Below are 23,656 nucleotides of genomic sequence, written 5' to 3'. Positions count from 1 at the left end.
AATTCCTGCCCAGTGAGCAAAAAAAATACCAAAACCCCCTACATCTTTCTAATGTAGATCTTGACTTTTTGGGCTGGTCCTGCAAACAGTTAAGTGGCCTTTAAGGTGTGAAGCGCCTTCTCGTGTTGCCAGCAGGGACATGGATGCTTGGCCTGTTCTGGGATCAGGCCATGAGCTTGTTTGGTTTTGCTGCAGCCCCTCTGCAAGCTGACCAAGCCTTGCTTACTCTGTCCATCTCAGTGCTTCTGGCAGAGGCAGCAGATGGAAGCCTCTTCTGCTGCAAAGGGAACCTATTTGGAATGGTGCAGTGATCCCAAAGTCCACACAATGCCGCACTGAAAGATTAGACCCCTCACTCGTCAGTACCTTCTAACTGATCCTGCCTAAGGATCGCCTAATAACCTAAGGTGGTTCTAGTGAATATCAGCCGCCTCACACCTCTGTTGCAGGGCTGTTCTTCCTCTCAGTAATAATGGCTCAGCTGTCTCCTGCTGACATATTGCTGACCCAAGGCCAGTCTCTTGCCTGTTCCCTATAGAAGGACTTTACCTTAGATCCTCAAATTTTGCATGCATGCATGTAAAAAAGCCAACACAAACCCTTAGGAAAATCAAGACAGAAAAGCAGATTTATCAAGCCCAAAGCAACTGCATTAAAATGTAGGTCTATAAGCCTTTCTTCAGAATTTTCTTAATCATGGCTCCAGAGTCATTTTTGAGAGATAACTAGGCTGCCCCTAACAAGTCCAGATTAGTTGGCAAGCGGCAATTAGTCATCCGTAAAGCTATCCAGCAGTTGTGCAGCATTTTATCCAGATAACTGCTCCGTGGACATTGCAACCAGCTCCTGATTTATGTCTCCCCACTTCTTTTCCATGTTCTGAGCCAAGAGCGGTAGTATCTTTGTGAGGGCATCCTAACGCATTCCACGGGGACACCTCACTCCTATTCCATGTATTCTTCCATGGAAGATTCCTTGCTCTTTTTTCCCTGTCACCAGTGGGGATCAGCAGTCCCTTCCTGGCCCTGCTCGTTGTGCGTTCTCAAGACAGAGGCGATGCTCTGGCGCACCTGGCGCAGGTGACCCTTGGGCCCGAGGAGGGACCGATGCTCTGAGCTGCCGCGGATACGGCGGCGAACCCGAGCGGTGCCATCGCCTCACTGGGAACCCGAGCGGTGCCCATGGCGCTGCCTCCCCGGGCAGGGCTGTGCTCTCAGTGCCGCCGGGGCTGCCGAGCAGTGGCTTTCCACGTGTTCCGGCTCCGGCTCCGTCCCCGCAGCCGCGCTCTCCCGAACGCACTGACCCGCGCCCATTCCCGGTCCGGCTGCAGGAGCCCCCGCTCCTGGGCTCCCGCCGCTGGGCTGTCCTCTCCCAGAGCTTTCCCAGACTCTCTCCGCTCTACCAGGCTCCCACCTCTCTCGGGCTCTTCCCCCGTTCCCAGGTTCTGCCCCGTGTCCCGGGCTCTCCCCCCTCTCTCGGGTTTCCCCCGGTCGCGAGCTACTCCTTGTTCCAGGTTCCATCCTTTCCCGGGCTGTAGCCAGTGGTTTTCTTCCTCTCCCGGCATCTCTCCCAATCACTCCTCCCTCTCCCACGATCTCCCCTCTCTCCTAGGCCTCTCTCCCCTCCCCCGGCTTGTCCGTCGGTTCCCAGCCCGCCCCATCCCCGGCCCGGAGCGCAGCTTGGAGCTCGGAGAGCACCGGGGCCACACCGGTCCATTTTGTATAGACATTAGCACACAGCTTTCCTCTCACCCAGAAATACCCTTCTTGTTTAGGCGACCCGTTTCAACATCTGCCAAAAGAAACAAAACAGGAAATAAAACTTTTAATCTAAAGCAGCATCACCTCCTTTGTACACTGCGATTCCTGTTAAAAGATGCAACAAAGGCAGCAGGAGCGACAGCAAGATCCACAGGAAAGGAAAACAGAGCAGCCAAGTGTGAACCAGAAAATACAAAGCAACACAAGACATAACTGCTAATGCTTTCCAGATAATGAAACCCATGACTGAATACATCTAGAAAAGTGGCTACTCTGGAACAATCACTACAGCATCATTTCACAAAAGGAAAAGTTGGAATTGGTGGCTGCAAAAACCAGTCTTAATTCACTTTAAAGATAAAGTGTCTGGGGATAACTATGGACTAATCCAACCACAACCCCCAAGCAGGGGCTTGGAATGAGATAACCTTTAAGGTCCATTCCAACACAAACCATTGCGTGATTCTGTATTTTAAGAAATAACTACATGTATAATTATATACATATAAAAATATACATGCAAAGTAAGAAGTGTGAGAGAGTTCAGCCAGATTCACAAATTATACTACCACGACAAAACAAAGTCTTTTGCTTTAAAAAGAAATGTTAAAAAAAGTTTCAGAGCAGAACTTCTTGCTTTTAAGAGTAGGGATCATTATATCTTTCAAACAATTTTGTAACTAGGGACAGGTTTTTTGCCATTTTGCCTTGCTCCATCTAGAGAAAGGACTGATTGAAACAATGGAAAAATGAATCAACTCCAATTCTATCAGCTGATTAGAAGAGTATTTTCTAAAGCTGAAGTATTAAATGCCCATGCTGCTTTTAAAGTACTAACAACTAGGAAAAAGACATTTTTAAAAGCTGTGATAGATTTTAGTGCTCTTTTTTGTGAACTGTAAGTTCAAAGTGATTTTACCTTTTTATACTGAGACTGACCAAGAACAGAGGTAGGATGAAATCGCACTTTCTTCTCCTTTGGTTCAGTCAACACCAGGCTTTCTCTGTCTATATGAACAAGATTGGGATACATGCCAGCCACTAAGGCAGCTTTAATTACAGCCCAGTTCTCAGAGTTAGTATTGACATCTCTAATATCAGCTCCTCCTCTGGCTCTCACAAAACCTGACAAAAGAACAGGACAAAACAGTCCCATGTGAGTTTGCATTTGTTTCCCAAAAGGAGTTTGAAAATAAAGGCAAAATGAACAACTTACTTGTTGCATTTTTCACTACTGCCAACCTCAACAGCACCAAGAAGAAACCATTACACTGAAATCCTTCCTGATAAGGGGTTTCATACTAACACAGAATACAATTCTTTTCTACAATACAAACGTATTTCCTATGGGAATAATTTATTAAAACATCAAGATCCAAAGAAATTAACAGTGAAATGCAGTGGCATGTAGAGATGAGGGTGCTCTCAGTTAGATCAGCCACACTTCCACATCTACACCATACCCTGAATGCACACATGAAGGCGTGTTTCAAATTAAGTGAAGAAGATTACAACGGCGAACATGGCTTTTTACAATTCCTATTAGCTTGACTTTAAAATAAGGTCAACATTTTTTCCAAGTTCTTTACCTGAGGCTCTAAGCTGGCCAAGCAACTGTGTTCTCATTCCTACGATGATTTCCATTGTGGCTTGGGATAGGAAGTTCTTTTCACAGAAGGTTCTCTCCCAGCCGTCACTGCGTGCCTTCTGCCAAGCCTGAAAATGTTTTTACATTTGCCTATTAATTTTATAAACTACTACTAAAAACTGCATTTTTAAAGACAATTTACATTTATGTCAATAAAATTTACACAAAATCCACTCTAAAGTAAATGCATCAAACTAGATTATTTGTTTCTGTTCAAGAATTAGATTCTCTTTTCCCATTCACTGCAATAGCCATTATGTCAAGTCAGAATGATTAATTTAATAAATTAATCATATTAATTATTGAATAATAATTTAATAAATTCATCTAATTTAATAAATATCATTACATTAAGATGGTTATTTGAAGGTCTCATTGTAGTAGGATGTAAAGAGCAGCTTGTTGGAACATTCATAATTTTGTAAGGCTTGAAAATACAAACAAAACATACCACAAAAAGTGTTCCTTCACGAATTTAGGAGTCCAATAAACAGGAAAGCCACTAGGCAAAAATGAACTCTTCTCCAAGGACTTAATCACAGTCCACCACTCTATATTCAAGTAGACTGGTACGTTATTTGCCTCAATTGGGTGATCTACTGTGATTAGTTCTCTCTGAAATGAAATATTACCTGGAAAGCCCTGAGCAGGGCCATGTGGTCACTGAACGTCCCTGCAGCAAAACGCTTCCTGCACAGCATGGCTGCACGCTTTTGGGAGGCCAGCATGGGCAGCACAAAAGGGTCTTGGCAGGCAAGAGCACAGGCAATGGTCAGAACAGGATCCAGGCACTTCAGAACTACAGCATACAACACCATTTTACCGAGGTGTGGCTCTACAGGTAATTCAGTGAGATGATAACCAAGCTCAGTGAGATCTTCCCAAGGGTCCATGGCATCTATGGTCTGTTTATAAACAAACAAACAAAGAAACAAACAAAGGCGAGGGGGTTGGGGACAGTGGACAAAATAAATTTACAGTGAAAGCAAAAAGAATGTGACTACTGGACATTAATTAGACTTGTTCCCAAACTCTTAAAAAACAAGTCAAATTAACAGAGACAAGACTTTGAAGCACTCTCTTCCCTTGATATGGAAGAACACATCCCCCCACACAAAATGAAAACAGACAATAAACAAAAAATCAAAACATCCTTAAGTAATTGAAAACAGCTCCAGTACAAACTGAAGCCAGTAAGATAGACTGCTGCTACATCACAATACCCATATAAACCTATTCCATTTCTGACCTTAAGCATATGTACAGCATTTCTCACAGTTACAGCAGGTGGAGGATCAGGAGCTCTCATAAGAAAGTCTATAACTGGACAATTAGTTGGAGCCAGAAGTTTTGTGTACAAACAAATCTCCTGCAAGTTAAAAGGTGGAACATAAAATATTACCAGGAGTTGGAAATAACCCCAAAAACCCACAATTTGTTGCATTTAATAGTATGGTTTGATAACATTACATTTTTTAAAGTTATTATTTCTAACTGAACATTCACCTGAAGTGGAATTCTTAGAAGCTCTGGAGACTGAAATTCTAACATATTCTGAAATCGGAGCCTGCTGAAGAGACGAAAACAGACTCCAGGCTGACAGCGCCCAGCCCTTGAAAATAAAATACAGGAAGTTATGAAAATCAGGATTTCTTTCTGAAAACAAAACTAAAAGCCAACAAACAGACACAGAAACTTAGAATGGAAAAGTAGAAGCTGTTCTGAAGAAAGAGTTGTTAAGTGTAAGTCACACACAAAGCGAGAGTTTTCCAATCATGGATTATTTTTGAGAGTCTGGCAATTTTTTACTGTAATTTTAACTCAAGACTGAGAAATGTGGAGAAGGAAAAACAAGGCTTATCTAAGTGAAGTGCTGTTTTTGCTAACCTAAGACCAGTCCAAATCTCAATCATCCCTTGCTGTAAGGAATTTAAGTTCCAAACTTCATTTTTTCCCCTCACATCCCCCAAACAGAAGTGACCCTTGGAGTAAAAGGTAAAATAAAGATTAAATAACTTGTGAGTGAATGGACAGAGACAGCAAATTTTCACATTCATGCACATATACCTGTATCTTAATGCCAATTTGGTTGATTAAACAGACATTTGTTGCTAAATAAAACTCTGAGCCCTCACCCACAGTGTTAGGAAGAATATGATCATGGCCTGTTAAGTCATGGATAGTTTGGACAAAGTGAAATATGCAGTCCTCTGCACACAGACTGCTGTTGCTACATGGGAGAAAGAGGAAGGAGAGCGAATTAATGGAGGGAAAATAACCTAGAACTTTGGGAAATGTCTCAGCATTACTTTTCTACAATTTGGGAAATGAATCCAAGGAAATACATACTGACCCCTACTCGTCTGCAGTGTTGGCCACTGTCCATGCTACTAGACTAGGCTAGAAACAGTTATTATGTTGTGTGCCTTTATTCTTAACATACAGGATGCTGGTTATCTGCAAAATGAAAACCAGTATGAGGCATTACCTTCCTTTCCTCTGGATAGCGCTGGCTTTTGAAATCCACCCCATTTTTAGCATTGTAACACGACTCCGTGGATCAAAAGACATCTATAAAAACAAAGAAAGGAAAATAAACCCCAGACTGAATAGGGTACACGAAATAAAAGTTACAGTTAGTTATTTGGATTACCAACAGAACTAAAAAGTATGAAACAGTAATATACACAGCAGCTCCTGGCACAAAGGTATCTTCTCAGTTTCAAGCGAATTTATGATGGTTTCTACTTTGCCGTGTCTTTGTGCTACACAGTTTTTGAAATTAATTTTTTTCTAGTCAATAGGTAACTGCAAGTCAGTAAATGATATGTCAGATCTGTGTTCTGAGACATTACAAAGCAAGCAAAAATACATTATTGTACTGAATCAAGTTTTCCTTTTTGTCTCACTTGGAAATTACCTACTTATTTTCTTAGACTGATGTAAAATTACAAAAAAAGAGTTTGATTTATTGAAATTCAGAAATTTGGTGTGCATACCACCCCTGAAATCCAATTTTATTTTTGAAGCCATTCACTAGATCTTAAATTGCCTTAAAATCATTATGGTGTCTCACTTTGCTTGAACAAATAATGTAGGAGCACTCAACACATCAAAAAAGTGCGCAAAAATTTAATGGATTATTTTTGGACTTGATACAATAGTAGGACAAAAAGAACTCCCAGTGGTCTCAGGAAGGTGGTGGCCTAAACTGAAGACTTGTTTTAAAAATCCAAGAGAAATACTAAATTAGAAAAAGACAAAGATACTTCAACACATCAACCTACATTAGCTTTTACAGGTTTTTTATACCAGTTTAAGTAGACAGCTATTCACAGTATTTGTCTTAAAACTAATGGATGTTGAAAGTTTTCAGTGAGGTCTGTTGCCTGACAGGCACCAGCTCTCAGCCTACTGTAAAGCTGAAAAACCAGAAGTGCTCCAAAATTTACGCACCATGTGTTTTAGAATCATCCTAGGAAAAACTAAGGCAATCATACCTCTTTCACCTTGCCTGAGTCAATGACAAACACAACATCACTGACCGTTATGCTTGTTTCTGCAATATTAGTAGAAAGAATCTGCAATGAAAGAAAATCAAAACCAAAACTATAGTAACTGTAAAAGCAAAGGCAAAACAGATCATTGTAGCATCTGACAAAGTCCTCTGCTACTTGCAATTTTGCGGATGCCAGAAGGTGGAGTTTCAAGCACTTTCTTCTGATCCAAAGTCTGCACACTTGAATGAAGCAAGAAAACTCGGTATCTAACGCAAGACAAAAAGCACATTTTGAGGATCCTTAAAAGAAGCAATGAAAAGCCACAGAAATGAAAGGTTTTACCTGTGAGCATTATCAGCAAATTTTTTGTCATCAAAAAGAATGCGATCCCTCAGGCTCACTATCTCATCGTATCCAGGAAGAAATATTAAAATTGCTCCTAAAAAATGGAAGTGGGTTTGCAACGTTAAACAGAAAATTCAAGCGTATGTCATACCATGTAGACTAGCACTAACTCAGAAGGTCCTAACTTTTGGGGATTTCTGAAAACAGAGCATGATTCATCAGAAGCCTAACCCACAATTCACTGGGAGTGTGGGTATTTACCCACCTGCACCACAACTATGACAGATGGTGTGAAGTAAGTGCATTATCAGATCCAGATCCACTTTTTCATCATCAAAACTGTGATGATAAGCTGTCAGTAGCTCTCTGTCCTCTGCTCTAAGGTCACTACCGCTGTTTTGGACCAGGGAACTTTCATCCAGATTTCCAAATCCGAATGAAGCACTGTAATAGAAAAAAACACAGAGCAGAGTCAAGGCTGCCCTCTTCGGGTTTGCATTCAGCCATCAGCTCAAACTTAGACCAAGACCAACATGACTATTGGCCACAAATTCTAATTTTTAAGTGTAGCAGAAGAGAAATCACCACACTATTGCTGTTCACTGATTTAAATGTTAACATAACAAAGCATGCCACTTCATTTTTTTAGTGTTAACTTTAGTTTTCTTAAACTTTATTGAAACACAACCATAAGCAAATGAAAGTATAAAGATACTTCTCATTTTTAATCCGTTCAAGAAAAATTTTTTAACAGATACATATTCCCCAAAAATTTCCCACTTGCAAAAACTACACCAACAGAAATTATAATAAATATAATCTTTACAAAGATTATTTACCTCAACTGTGATAACTGTAAGTTAAGAAAAAAATCATTCTTTAATAGCCTAATGTACCTGTTACTTCTAAGAATTTTCTTTAATATTTCTATAGTGTATAAACAATATACAGATAAAAACATGACATATTTGTTTCCAAAGTACACATGTGAAAATAAATGGTACACAGTACAGAATCTGCAAGTTGTGCAAACACAAGCAATGATACTGAGTACAAACTTTTTTGCTGTTTGTTTTTGAAATGCTCCTATTCTCAAAAAAAAAAAGGTATTGCTATTTAGTCCAGATTTTACAGCATGAAAAACTAAAACCTGTTCTGATTAAACGAATACAAAACTCAAATTTCCCTTCACCATGCTATACAATTCTTTCTGCAAAGTAGTTACAGCTTACCTGTAGGATTCCAATAGATCAATAACCTCTGTTTGTCCAAAATGCCTAGCCCAGTCCACAGCCATCCTGAAGAGAGTTGCACAGGTATTTTTATTAGATTTTTCACTTCAGAAGATGAATATGCATAGCACATCAGCCGAGGAGACAACTGACACCAGACTTTTGTATCCATTTCTGTACTGTTATCAGTACTGCTACTGATGGATATACAACTTCCCATATGAATGGGCTTGAATAGGTATTAACAGCTATCTGATTTTTAGATAACTGCAGTTCTTTACCACAAAAGAATGTTAGTTTTATACACGAGTACCTGCAAACATGCACAAAGAAATGAGGAGGGAAAATGTGCCACTCTTAAAAAGCCCGCAAGTGCAGAGATCAGACCTGCCAGTTTGCAGCACCCTTCAAGTCATTCCCCAAAAGGCACACCCCAGTGTTCTTCATCAAAATGTGGGAAACCATTGGGCTGTTTCATGTCTTTCAGAAGCTATCCTGCTCACAATGCATTCACAGTTTCACCTTTAAACCGCATTCCTTCCTAAGTTTTTCAAGTGTTAGTACACCAAATATCAGACCCCTGGTATCCTGATTCTCATCCTTCCATATGACAATTATTTACTTCTTTTAATTATTATTTAATTATTTCCCCTGTTTATAGGAAGACATACTTCACAATCACAAAACTTGAGTTTTTACAGATTCACAAATATTTTTACATGCTACAACATATTTAGAAATATAACACAAAGATCTTCTGATATAGGTTAACTCCATGAAAATAAGAATTGCCAAACATTTTGGTTCAATTCAGCAGATTACAGTATTTCTGCTGACCAGTGTCTTTAATAAAACCTATTGAAACAAGGTTTATAGCCCATAATCAAGACCATGTACAGAAAACAGTGTGATTAACAGGAGCTACAAACTCTTTGGGCTGTCAAAATCTATAGGTCTTACAGCAGTGTGATAAGTTAGCAAATTAACTTAGATGTTATAGAAGTTTAGTTCGTTCTCCTATATTGACAAATAAATGTATCTTTTGGATTTTCTGTTTGTTTTTACCAGCCATTGGATGATTTGAAGTGGATACTTGCTCCCATGCTGATCAGCTGTTCTATTTGACTCAAAAAGCCTCTCCCTGAAGAAATCATCAGAGCAGTTGCACCGGTTTCACTGTGCCTATAATCAACTGAGATGTAAAAAAAAAAATTAAAAAAAAAAAATCAGCAAACCAAATAGAAATGTTATTTCTTCATCTAAGTATAGTACAAATATCGCTTTAAAATTCCAGCCCACAGGGAATTTGTTTCCTCACTTTATCTCTGCAGTCAGTTCATGTGAATTCCACACTGTTTTAGAAACACACTTCTGTCAATATTTCAAAACTAACTAAACAATTTTTTAATTCTGCTAGCCTATTCATTTTTTCAGTAGGCATCAAAAAGCAAAGGTAACAACATCTGAAACTGGAGATAAAAGTAGCCATAAATTTGAAGTTCCTTGTTTTCTTGCGTAATAACACAGGAAACTTACCACTGACATTTTCAGTTAAAATAAGATGGAACACGTGAGCAAAGGAATCAATATCTTTATGTAACCAGATGTCAGAAAGACAGGAATCCATTTCTTTTACTATCCATGGTTCAAGGCAATTCACATCTTTCTCCATCTGAAGACAGAAAACAATATTGAAAGATTAATCTCTTCCAAGAGTTTTCTTTATTCTCATACATTACCCACAAAGAATTTGAATGGTTAGTTTTCCCAGCAGCAATCAGAAATCCAGCACTCAGGTATCAGTTAATACACTGATTGAGTCATATGCAAGTACTCCCACAATGGCAGTCAAGCCATTTGATCTAAGAAAATGTTGTGTACAACGACCATAATTAAAAAGCACACTTCAGCTAGAGCAGTTCATCCTAATAAAGTAATCTTTATAATACGTTAATATTCTGAGAGACTCTACTGCACTGTCTTTAGAAAACAGATTCTAGCAATACAACGCAAATATAAACATCTCTTCGAACAAAAAGAAAAACTTACGAGTTGATTAAATACTGTGTCACCACCATCATCCAACCATTTGTACTCTTCATTTGCCTTTGGAATCAATTTTTGTCTCCGAGATGCCAGTTTGTGAGTGTTTTCTTCAGCTGAACACCACTCAGCGAGAGTGTTCTTCTGCTTCTCTTCTAGAATGCAAAGTATTTCCCAAGAAAGTTTTGCGTCATTTTTATTATCCATTGTTTTCTACTAAAAAAAATAGTTACAGCAGGTAAAGTTTAACCTATTTAACCTCTTCTATTTAATCTAGAAAGCTACTACCACTCCAACGTAAATGGTATGTGTAAAGGTACCCAAAGTGCACCACTGCAAACAAGGGCTCTACGAACAAGGCAAAACCCACCATTTTGGTGGGTTCATTCAAGCTTCCATTATTCCAAACTACTGCATTCAAAGGAGCAATCTCAGCTCAGAACTTTCTCTAGAAGTGAAAGGCTGAAGACAAGGGATACACTCCCTGCACGTAACAACGCTTTTTTGTACACTAGTGGAAGAAACAGTAGAAAACACCAGCATCTTAACTGAACTTTTCTGTCCCCAGTGATCAGAGCTGAGCACTGTGATAAATATCCAGTTAGGATTGTATGTTATAGCTTTGGGGTTTGCGTTTTTTAAAAAAAATTTCCTTAAATAATCATGGGATCATTGTTTACATTGCTTATCATTGCCAGGAAAACTTCTGAAGTAGTATCTTCCTAATCAACTGAAAACCAATTATGTTGAGCTCAAGAGTGTTAAGACTTATAAAAAATACATCCATGCCTGAAGAATGCAGTGAAAGATATTACTGAAGTGTATAAAATCCTGCCTGCTTTAATAGCTGCACTTCAATTCACACCCAAAGGTACAGTGTTTATGTGGGCAGATACCCCAATTACATGTAACTGCACACCATAGTAATTAATAAAAAATATGACATTTATTAACTGAAAGCAAAAAGAATGCAACCACTGGATCAAAGTGACTTTTTTTCTTTAATTGCATAAACTATTTCAATCATGTAAATACTGAGAGTTTAAAGATACTTGCTGTCATCTAATCACATCTCATTTAACCTCCTGACTTGAGAATTTTAACAGAAAATAATCCTGTTAATTGTTTGTTCAATCAATGATTCTCACTGCCAACTCTTACAATTAAGAAGTCCACCAACCTTGGTGCTTCTCATTTTTGTACTTTACCATCTCTTTGTTTGTATACCCAGTGCTTCGTAAAATGTCCTCCAGAAACATCTCTTTAACTTCAAAAGCTCTTCCTTGGACTAAAAGTATAAAAAAATCCATCAAAGATTATATATTCACTAGCTTCACTTACAGCATTTATTTTTTTTTTCAATTATCTTTGCTGGAGTTTATTTTTCTGAAAATTATACAAAACAAAACATTTCCAAAGTAAAAAGTCACCTTGTTTCTCATCAACCTCTTCAATTTTATCATGTGCTAGAGCAAGAGATGTTCACAAGATTTACCATTATTAACTCCAAAATTTTTTCAATTAGAAAACAGCCGTTTTTGTTTAGGGTTATAAACAAGAACTCACCATGTAAGGTTGCCACCTGGATTTAAAATGCAATTAATTAATAAGCAATGAATATAGCTTTGTGCAAGGTTGCACAAGGAGACAGTACATCTTTGTACTGAACTACTTTCTTTTCATGAGAAGTATGTGACGATATTGATTTATCTCAACTACCTCAACTAATTTAGCAAAGCTGGGCTTTCTTTACCGAATACTTCTTGACAGATGAGACATCCCAGTGGTCTTCAGCTTCTAATAATTTATCCTGACTTATTTTTCAACACGACTCTTTTCTAGACCCTATCTGTGTATATTAAAGGATACTTTTTGCATGAACAATTAAAATCCCTACCTTTTTTTTTCTAGTCTCTTAAGATGACTTTAGATCACTCAGGATTTTCCTTCAGAAAGAACAATCCTCAATTCACATACTTTTAAAAACTGTCACAGAGGAACTCCTCCAACAATGATCACAAACTCTGTGAACTACAGGAATCCACAACCACAAAATGTTGGTTTCTGTGGTCAGGATTTTGTCAGCCATATTGCTGGAGGAGAATCAAACCTTTTTGTTACATTAATAGACAAAGCCACTTCTTTTAATTCTTAAATTCCCAAGGAAAAAAAAAAAAAAAAGGAAAAAATCCCATCAAAAATCCCATCATTTCAATTGCTATTGGCCTGTCACATTAGCAGCATAAGCACTGTGGTAAACTGGAGAGATTGCCATCCGAATTTCCAACACAAATATCCTGATCTAAAAGAACAGGAAGCTACAGAAAGAGTAAAACTGGAAGGCCACACAACAATTACACCTGAGGCTGCCCCTTGCAAAAAAAATTCAGAGAATATGGGATCATGTGCAATTTCCAGATTCCTGTCTCCAACAAGATGCAAGCCTTAATTTTACTATGCAGAAATTCAAAGCTGGGGACTAGAAATAAACACTTCTATCTGTAAAAAAAAAAACGGAAAAAGAGGTTTCCTTCTCCAAACATTTGCTAAAACAACCCAGTAAGCAATCCCACCCATTTCCTAAAACTGTTGAGATGCTTTTAAAACAGGCTGATACTCAGAGAATCCACCCAATTGTCAAATAAAGCATTTATCTTAAAAGCTACTTTCCAAAACACATTAAACTTGGACATCGTTGTTGAAAAAGTAAGAGGATGCCAAGGTGCCAGAGGAGTTCACCTATACAGAAAACCTGCAACCCAGGATGGGGAAAAAAAAGAAAACAACACAAACAAAACCCCCATCTCCCACACATCTATATTTTGCCTCTACGAAAGATTAGTCAAATTAAATTAAAAGAGCAATAATGGTAACTTCTTTGCATCTGAATGTAATCTAACTGCAGGAAATAAGCCTGAACATAAACTAAGAGAAATAGTTTTGAATGGCTACTGATTTCCTTTACATCTAAGAATCATGTGATTCAAGCATGAAAGCCAATCTGCCTAGGCCTGTATTTCTGAACTGAAGAGGTACAGTTTTACAGTCTGTGTTTTATTCAGTAACAACCTTCATGAGGCCTCAAGACTTAGAATCTACTGGAATGTATTAACATGTATCACACTCATGTAGCTCAGAAGTCCTGTATCAGCATGAAGACAGCACTTCAATAACCTTATCCTACCTCTTGAATTAACAGTGGAAAGAGGCAGGACATAACCTGCATTTACAGAACACTCCTAGTGATTGAAACACTTCACTCTGAAGTAGGTGCAAACTTAGGTGCAAAAAGCAGTTGCAAACAAGAAACTTCAAAAAACAACGAACAGGATTCCTGTAACTCTCAGTGTACTTACTCATCATGTGCCTTTACTCAGAATAGTTTGCTACAGTTTAGTAAGTCTCAGGACAGGTAGACTCAGATTTAAGAGTGAAGATAAATACTTACTATGTATTACTGGGCAGCTTCCAAAATATCTAATAAAGAGATTTGCATCTAGAGCAGCACTAGAAATAATTAGCTTTAAATTAGGCTGGTTTTGCAGCACATCTCTCAGTTTTATTAGCAAGAAGTCGCTAAACCTATCCCTCTCATGTACTTCATCCTATAACAAAAGGGAAAATAGATTCAAAATCAAAACTTCTGACAAACACAAACTACTTTTTAAAATAAAATATATTGTTAGGTGGCACACTAGAGAAGCCTTAAAATGTCTAAGAATAGTTTAAGTAATAGAGTTTTTTTAAAAAACTATCCATAAGCAAAAATAAACTTCAGAAGGCTTTTATCAGAGCTGAGTGCACTGCAGTGCTGAATCTGTGCACACCTCAACTTCAGAGGCCAAAATGAATATCTGAAACCTCGCTAATTTTTTATTTGAAGCCCACTTTCAAGAAAAGGGCACAAGCCACAAATCCTACAAACCTTATTTTAGTGAATTCTCACTTCACCACTGACAACATTTAATGAAATGTATGACACCACACAATCAGAAAAAAACATAGATTGCTGAGACAAGTCATACGCAAAGCCTATAAATTAAGGTACATAATTGATTAATCATCTGTCATTCTTCTGTTTTCTTTTCTACTACGAATGAACGAAGCAAGGACTCATCTACAAGGTTTGCAGTTTGACATCATAAATGCACAGATCATTCCCATGTTTTTTAACTTTGATAAACAGCTAGACACCTAAACTTGCCATGATTTATTTTAATCCTCACTACTTAAATCTTGCCATAAACATTCTAGCTCCCCTTACTCATTAAATTCACAATTGGACTGTTAACATGAACACACCTGGATCATTTGCTAGCAATTAGACTGCACATTATCTTGAAAACACTGGGCAAACAAATGGACTGAAAACCTGGTATTGGTAAAACAATGGTAACAGAAATTCTCACATGATCCCACTGAAGCACATCAATGTAAGCCTCCCTAAGGCTTTTCTGATGACAGGGGAAGTTCAGAAAAACTTACACTCCTGTCCTCCTCAACTCCTCCCGATTCCACAACTGGCATGAAAATTAAATAAGATATTTTTACAGGAAAAAAAAAACAAAAACACACAGAAAAACACCAAAATCCACAAAACATGCATGCTACTCTAAAGACTCAGAAAGTCTTTAAAACCGATTCAGTGTCTACCAAACAAAACCACCTAAAATGCTCAGCAAATTTAAATAAAACAAGCAAGGACCTCATTTTCCAAAGCAATACTCCAAAGTATTGCTCCAACCCACATGAAAGCCACAGGATGCTCACCACAATAACATGAGTCACGGTGGAGAGGGTGCTGTCTCCTGCCATCAGCGTGCCAAGGAGCATGTCATTAGTGCAGAATGTTACCAGTGTCTTTGGAGAAACCCTGTGGAACAAATCACAGAGACAGCTCAGGACTTTTGCACCATTTAAAGGCTGCTAGCTTTCCACAGCTCAAAAATTACAACAGCTGCTCACCAGAAGAGGAATTACAGTTGTCTCCCCAAAAGATTCATGCACACCACTTATTCTTAAACTACGCCTTTTCTCAGAAATTTCCTAACAATTCTTAATGTTTGCACCCCAACGGATTAATTGAAAAAATAAGATTCAGATTGTAATAAATAAGGAAGTTAAACAGAACTGTGAGAAACTCTGCATGTCATTTAATTTACTAGAAAATTCCATATGGAAAAACAGGTTCCAATTCCTCAGCATATGCTTGGATATAGCCTTTTTATTTGCCTACATGGGGTGGGATGATCCTGGTAGGATGCCAAGTACCTACCCAGCCACTCCATCTGTCCTCTCCATGAGCAAGGGAGTGGAAACACAACAGGGTCAAGAGAAGGACAAGAAGAGATATGGGTCTCTCCCATGGGCGACAGTCCTTCGTGAGCTTCTCCAGTGTGAGTCCTTCCCATGGCCTGCAGTTCTTCATGAAGTGCTGCAGCACAGGTCCCTTTCCACAGGGTGCAGTGCTTCAGGAACAGCCTGCTTCAGCATGGGACCCTGACAGGGTCACAATCCTGACGGCAAACCTGGCTTTGTGTGGGCTACCTCCATGGGGTCACAGGTTCTGCCAGGAGCCCGTTTCAGCACAGACTTCCCAGACCACAGCCTCCTTCAAGTATCCACCTGCTCCAACACGGAGTACTGCACAGGGGTGTCCCTGCTGCACCGTGGACCTCCACAGGCTGCAGGGGCACAACTGCCTTACCATGGGCTGCACCATGAGCTGCACCATGGGCTGCTCTGGCATTTGGGGCACCTCCTCCCCTCCTGCACTGACTTTCCTGTCTGCTCCTTTCACATGCCCTCACTGCTCTCCTTGAACTGCTGCCTCCATTGTGCAGGTTTTTCTCCCCTGCTTCCCACTATCCGAGAGGCACTACCACCATCACAGATGGGCTCAGCCTCAGCTAGAGGCAGGTCTGTCTTGGCTAGCACCAGCTCTATCAGACATGGGAGAGGCTTCTGGCATCTTCTCACAGAAGCCTCCCCACAGCTCCCAAAGCCTTGCCCTGCAAACCCAATAGAGTACAGCTGAGTAAAACACAGAGTAATCAGCTGATCCTCTGATTTTTCAGGAGGTGAAAATGGACTGAAATGCAACTATTCTATACCTGGGGCAGAGTTAGCTGTCCTAGTAAAAGCAGCAATTCTACTTCTACAAGTCACTACTTCCTCCCATACTGCCATCCTAAAGGAGCTGAAAAGTTCCTTTGTACTGTACTCTACAGCTCTTCTCTGGAAGACAGTTTAGAAAGCTTTAAACATTAGACTTCTGTGTTACTATAAACACTTCTAAACATCTCCACTCCAGGTCTTTTTTGTCCACAGCTCAAAATACTGTCATCTCTCCCTTTCAGTGTTTCTCTGGAGTAAATGTCTTGATTCTTCTCAAGAAAAAGATTTCGGATTTTCTGCACTACTTCCAGTAGTTCTTCCATTTTTATCTGACCTCGTTCTTCTGCCAGTATAGTACTTCCACACATTAATCATCCATCTTATTTGTGGTGCATCTTCACTAGCTCTTCTAATCCCTTAGAGCCTTGTGAGCTTTCATACAGACATCTGAATTCTTATTGCGACTTTGTTGTTCAAGTGCATTCCTTTTCATCAGCTATATTCTATCTCTGTTCATTCAAGCAACACAACCTTTTGCCATCTTCTGGTCACTCATATCTCAGCCATTGCTCCTTACCTGAAATGTCACTGGCTACACAGTGCAAAGATGTTAAAACCCCCACACAATCCATTCATGCTCTGCTTTGATCTCATCAAGGGATATCAAAATCTCTACTTTCACATCACTTCATGTTTTAAACACAAAAGCTGAAGCAGAGTAAATTTAGCCCAAAACTAGACTGGTAAATAATGCTCAGCTTCATCAGCCACTTTCCAATTTTGTTGTTTTCCCTTTTAAGACTCCTATCAACTCGCACTACATAACATTTGTTATAGCATGCTGGTCTTCTCACCTACCTTCAAAGCTTGGAGAACTTTTGGATCCACACAAGTTAAGAGGAAAGAGGCGAGGGGGGAAAGAGAGGAAAGTGCAGATTTGATCTGAAAATCACACAAGGATTTACACGCACACACTCTGCAGAGGAAATCAATAGAAAGCACTTGAAATTCAGTTCGAGAAGACAACCTGCTACATGTTCCTGCGAAACACAAGAAGAAAGTCATCCTGTTCGTTCTTAAGTATTCCTTACCTGCAATAACATAGCCACCTATAATTTATGGGCTGCATACCAAAGATGTTGCAGTTCAAATGTACTCAAGATTCACAATACCAGCACAAGATCAACACTTAGAAATACCATTAGTACCTGCTTTCTAAGCGGATCTGGTAACCAATCGTCTGGCCAATCTTCTCTTTTCTTTCTGCTGCAACCCTTTCAGCCGCAGCAACAGCTGCTAAACGTCTTGGCTGGGTACAAAACACACGACAGGGAGTTCCATTCTTGCAGCAGTCATCAAGGATAAACTGAGGGATCTGTAAAGAAGGGGTTCAAATTCACTTTTTGAGAAAGTTACAGCTTTCTTAGCACAGGGAAACAATTTCATTTCATCCCAGTATTACACATTGCAAAAGACTTTTCATTAGAACTATCCCTGCAAACACACCTGAATCGGCAGAAAATAAATTTCTAAGTATAACCTCTTTAGGTTTGTTTTAGAGAAAAAACCTGCAGTGTCTCTCCTGCTTCAGCGAAATCTATTTTAAAAAAAGCCCTACAGATAATCAAATAATCTCTCATTTGAACACAAAAAATATGTTACTCTGGGTACTAAGAACAGATCTAGCCTTAGAAGTATATATATATATATATATATATATATATATGTATATATATATACATACATATGTATGTACAAACATCACAGCACCTTCCCTTCCATATTTTGCATTATTTTAATGAAAAAATTGTATCCATCAGAAAATCATGAGGAACCATTTAAGCTTTTAGTGTCTATCTGCTGGCTTAGTGGTTCAAAAGCAAGAAAGTTAATTGGAACACGAGATTTCCAATCATACAGGAAAAGAAAAGCCTTAAAATGTCATAAAAATATCCCTTTATCACAAATGTTACATAACTGCCATTAGTTTAGTATGAATACAGTTATCTTTTTTATTTCATTGAAGAAACATACTTGAGTAGTTTTTCCTGATCCAGTCTCTCCTATAATCAAAACGATTTTATTGTCCTTTATTATTTGGACGATTTCTTCCTGTTTTTCAAAAACTGGTAGTGATTGCCTGAAGGAATCAAACTCTGATTCCCCTCTTTTCACTGGGATCTGGGGGATACCATCATTAAGTCGACAACTTCTCTTGTTCACTTCTTTGTTTTCTGTGAAGAGAAGTTAAAAGTTTATTTATACAGATACAGAGGAAGGTCGTATAAAATCACTGCTCAAAAACTGCTCTTCAGAATTAATGTTGCTGACTTTTATGCATCCCTGTGGGTAAAGTGACAAGCCCATCACACATTTAGAAGTCATACTTATAGCAACACATCCTCCTGAAGTATTTCAAATAGACATTTTCCAAAATGGTTATTACTTTCATAGGTATTTTGAACAAAACCAGAGTCTTCCAGAGCATTGTCAAAAAAGTCAAAAAAGCCTACCAAGAGCAAAAGGAGAAAGAGAAACTAAACCAGTGAAAAACAGCCTGGTGTATTTTGATGGCCTTTTTATCAGCATCCATGCTTTACATCTGTACTTTTCCCTAGAAAACACACTTACAGAGTTAAACCTATAAGCTATTCCACGAAGTTGCCTGAAATCATACTCATTCAAGCATGCTATATCCAGAGTCCTGAACCCCACATAATAGTGTGATGTGTTAGAAAGCAGGTCATAAGTAGCTGAAAAACATGCACCTCTCCTGAGCCAGAGACTTCAACTGCAGCCCTGGAAGTGCAACTCTGTAATTCCTTGATAATTACTTTCCAGAAGAATGAAAAGCTTGCTGTAAGCTCAATTATACGTATTTAATGTGATTAGCAGTTTCCTGTACTAAACTACAAGCTCTGTTGTACCAAGACAAACACAGACTAAGAGATCAGGAGAACTAAAAACACATTCTTGAGAAACAGAGAAAGACAAATGTTAGACTGTTCATTAACTTACCCCTTCCATTCCTAAGACATTGTGTTTCAGTACCTTTATTATAGCTTCCCTGTGCTCACTAAACAATCCCATTAAACAACTGAAAAAAATAGCAAAGGAAGCACTTAAAGAACACACATCATGTATCAGAAATATGCAATTAAAGAAGGCATATTGGTACAAGTGTTTTCTGCTCACTATATCCACCTCTGCACACAGAAACACAGCGTAACTCTTCCACTTGTAGCTGCTAAAGCAGTAATTTAGATGAAAGCGTTGCATTTAAAAAAACCCCAACATTTTATTAGGAGTTTGTCTTTCAGTGTTTATCTTTCATTTGAACTCTTTCATATTCTAGAAATCAAGATGTCTGGACAGTAGTCTCTTAAGGACCAAATCTATTTTGCAGAGATGAAGAAACAAAAACCAAACTTCCCAATTTATCAAGGACACGAACTTCTATAAGCAGAACCGCCAACCTCATTTTCTCATTAGGGTGTTCTTATGGCATCATGGTAACACCCTGACTCTTCAGTCCCACCTCACAGCACTTGTATGAAGCCACATTTCACAAATGTGCTTCCAAAAAGATTTGCCTGGAACTGGCTCAAAGGTTCTAAATTAACTCAGCACAAGGTAAGATATTGCAATATGCATGATATGACTGCCCAAGTTCCTCACAACACCAGTTATAGAAGACCTTAAAAGCAAGGAAAAATCATGTTTGTTTCAAGGTGTCCGTCAGGACATGAGAAGGGACAGAACAGAAGGAGGTTTATTTTTTCCCTGGGCTGCAGGTTGTTTTTTCCACTGGCATTGATGGACAAGTCCAAATCAGAAGACATACCAAACATACCAGATTCAACAGCACAGGTATTTCCTCGCTCTGACCTTGGCAGGAGTTCTGTGTGTTCCTTATTTGTGACAGGAAAGCTCTCAATTACACTCCAAACAATGTGTCTTGTACGGAGAGCCAAGTCACAAGTCATGACTGCATGCGTCAGTTCTGACACATCCTTCTTCCTTGCAGTCAGGTATCGATTGGCTCCTTTTCTGTGAGGGAGGAAAACATATCTTAGGAATAAGTAACTTAACTCTAGGTTAATTTTTATCTGTCAAGGTATGGGATTCTATGCAAAACCTTTGAAAAACAAACAGAGATCACTTTGATCACTTTGAAAGGTTTTTGAGAAGCTTCTTTAATGGACCCATTAAATCCATGAAGTATAAAAACAAGCTATCCCAAAATGCATGTTACAAGTTTTTCCAATGAAGCATGCAGCAATGAAAAAAGATACTTATTTCTATGTCTACTTTTACACTTTTTTCTCTAATACTATTCCTTGCTACACAGTAGGGTATGTTGAAAACTTCAATCAGGTTATCAGTAGGCATGAAATTCCATTCATCTGCACCAAAAAATGCAAAGCTGTACCCCAACTCACCCTTTGCTTTTAGGTACCAGTCCAAGAGACTGACAGCGCCGGCGAACAAATGCTCTTTCAGTACTAGTGAAACTAGAAGGAAATTCCAACTCTAGAACAAGAAATAATCATAAAAAACCCAGTATCAATGCAACAGGCGGTAATCTTGGCATCTTATCTTAATGTTACAGAATCGCTGAATTGTTAGGATTGGAAGGGAGATCCCCCAGTGCAACCCCCCCTGCCAAGGCAGAGTCACCTGGAGCAGATGGGTTTGGGATGTCTCCAGAGGGGGAAATTCAACACTCTCCCTGGGCTGTGGTTCCAGTGCTCTGCCACCCTCAGTGGAAAGAATTTCTCCCTCGTGTTGAGATGGAACTTCTTGTGCTTTAATTTACACCATTGCTTCTTGTCCTGTCACCAAGAAGTCCACACTGCCCTCCTGGCATTCATCTTGGATATATTTATGCATTAATTATATTAATAATTAATATATTTATGCATTAATGAGATCTCCTCGCAGTCTTATCTAGGCTGAACAGGCCCAGCTCCCACACCTCCCCTGATAAGAAATGCTCCGGACCCCTCATCTCATCTCATTGTAATAAAAACAACATAAAAATTGTTCATTAAAATAGAAGGACTACCAAGAGTTCGATAAAATAACCAAGAATAGAACCAGATCTGAGAGGGCACAAGTCATGCACCCGTAGTCCACAAGAATGTCTTGATTAGTTTGAGCTGAGTTAATTAACCATACTTAAGTATCCATTGTTCAACGTGTAAAAAGGATCTACTGATAAGGCAGAGGTTCTGCCGGGAAGAGGAGTCTTCTTCATTCCAACGACCACCGGAGAGCAGAGTACGACCCCTATCAACAGGCAGTGCCAGCGCAGACACGATTGCAAAAGGGACACGTATACCAGAAACAAGGGGTATAAAACCCAAAGGACTGAGAGAGGAAAGTGCGCGCCGTTGGTGGAGTGCTAACTCCCGGCCACCCAGCGCTGCTTTTGCTTGCTACCGCTTGCTTAATAAATCCCCCTTGTTGATGTTCAATTGGCTCTGAGTCAGTGTGTGTGACAAACACTTATAACATCATCTCAGTGGTCCCTGCTGGACTCCCTCCTGTGGGTCCCTCTCTCTGTCTGAGGAGCCCAGAACTGACACAGCACCACAGCTGTGCCGCACCAGGGCCGGGCAGAGGGGACAGGATCCCCACCCTGCCCCACTATCAGCGCCCGTCCAACACCCGCAGGTTCCCCCCAGGCCGGGCTGTGCCACGCACCCGCCTCGTCCCCGCTCCGGAACCGCTCCAGGGCGAGCTGCACCGCAATCTCCACCTCCTCGTCCACGACGACCTCCCTGAGGGCCTCGGCCCGGGCGCGCACCGCGGCGGAGGCAGCCGAGCCCCCCCTGGCCCCGCTGGGCTGCCGGCACGAGACCCGCCTGTGTCGCGACATGGCCTCCACACGGCCTCGACACCGGCACGGATACGGGCCCGTTGCTCCTCGGCCCGCGGGGCGATGCTGGCGGCAGGGCGGGGCGCGTCTGGGGTCACCCACAGCCGGAATCGCCCCCGGACGGAAGGAAATGGGCCCTTTTTCCCGCGTTAGGGTGTTAAAGCCTGCCTGACGTATGTGTATGGCCGTGACCAAAGAGTGGCAATGGTACCCTGTCTGGTCATAAATTACGTGATTTAATTGAATGGCATTCAACATAGGTGTGGCGGGGGTCATCTCGGCCCTCAGCGCCTCCAACCTGTGAAGTGCTACTTGCTCTTGATTTTGGATCGTCTTTTCCTGCTGTTTGACTCCACGCTGAGAACATGAGATAGAAATTAAACCCAAATCTCTTGGGCATGGCACAGGGCGCGGTATTGAGGGCTGCTGCTTTGGAAACAACATTAAGTCAGGAGGAGAGTACTTGGAAGAAGAGCTACTCAGCTGGGGAGAATTAAATGTACAGAAAAGAAACAGTAACTGATGTAGCTGGCTGGAAAATAGCTCTTAAGAGACCCATACCAAAGCTGTGTACAAAGCTCATTTCCGCATAATTCTGCACTGAGAGGTCACACTGGAGCTGAACAATTCATCTATTCTAATGATGGGGGTTTTTTTTCCGGTTTTCCAGTACAGGTATCTGCCTATGTATCGTCAACCAAAGAGCTGTTCCTATGACATTCAGTACTGCCACCTTAGAGCACATCACAGTTATGGCAAATTAAACACTTAAGCTGAATAAAATGAGGATTACTCTTATCATCCTTGGTATCAACAATAAAAACTGAGAGCTCATAATTCATTTGAAAAAGTCACATCAGAAATCCTTATTTAAGAATTCAGATCTCTTAACAGTTTCTGTCTCTTAACAGCATCATCTTGCCTTCATATAGAAAAAAGCACCATTATTCTCAAAAGTTATACCTCAGGTTGAATTCTGCTATTGGTTTGCAATCCTGTAAATACAGTAACTAACTATCTGTTAGGTTAGGTCTCATCTATATGGCCAAGAGTGGGGTGAAGCTTGAGTATGTCCTGCATAACAAATGCCTTAATACATGCCTTTCTTCTTTCACTGCTTTTTTGAA

The 23,656-nt window shown here is 39.9% G+C and overlaps 1 protein-coding gene across 1 annotated transcript; it reads right to left on the bottom strand.

The window, feature by feature from the left end:
* Nucleotides 1–1,829: 1,829 nt before the first annotated feature.
* LOC134056915 (3'-5' RNA helicase YTHDC2-like) lies at nt 1,830–22,529 on the bottom strand. Its single transcript, XM_062513873.1, has 23 exons — nt 22,355–22,529; nt 21,088–21,178; nt 20,499–20,695; nt 18,680–18,879; nt 17,854–18,020; nt 15,299–15,401; nt 13,977–14,133; nt 11,709–11,816; nt 10,535–10,683; nt 10,022–10,157; nt 9,551–9,677; nt 8,486–8,551; nt 7,519–7,697; nt 7,251–7,347; nt 7,087–7,174; nt 6,909–6,989; nt 5,897–5,979; nt 4,915–5,020; nt 4,658–4,777; nt 4,041–4,313; nt 3,350–3,476; nt 2,680–2,885; nt 1,830–1,865 (listed from the first exon to the last, which is right to left on the bottom strand). Exons 1-23 carry the CDS (start codon nt 22,527–22,529, stop codon nt 1,830–1,832), a joined length of 3,072 nt encoding a protein of 1,023 aa, XP_062369857.1.
* Nucleotides 22,530–23,656: the final 1,127 nt, after the last annotated feature.

This window comes from Cinclus cinclus, chromosome Z (genome assembly GCF_963662255.1).
Source record: "Cinclus cinclus chromosome Z, bCinCin1.1, whole genome shotgun sequence".
Lineage (NCBI taxonomy): Eukaryota > Metazoa > Chordata > Aves > Passeriformes > Cinclidae > Cinclus > Cinclus cinclus.
This window is presented reverse-complemented; position numbering and strand designations above follow the sequence as displayed.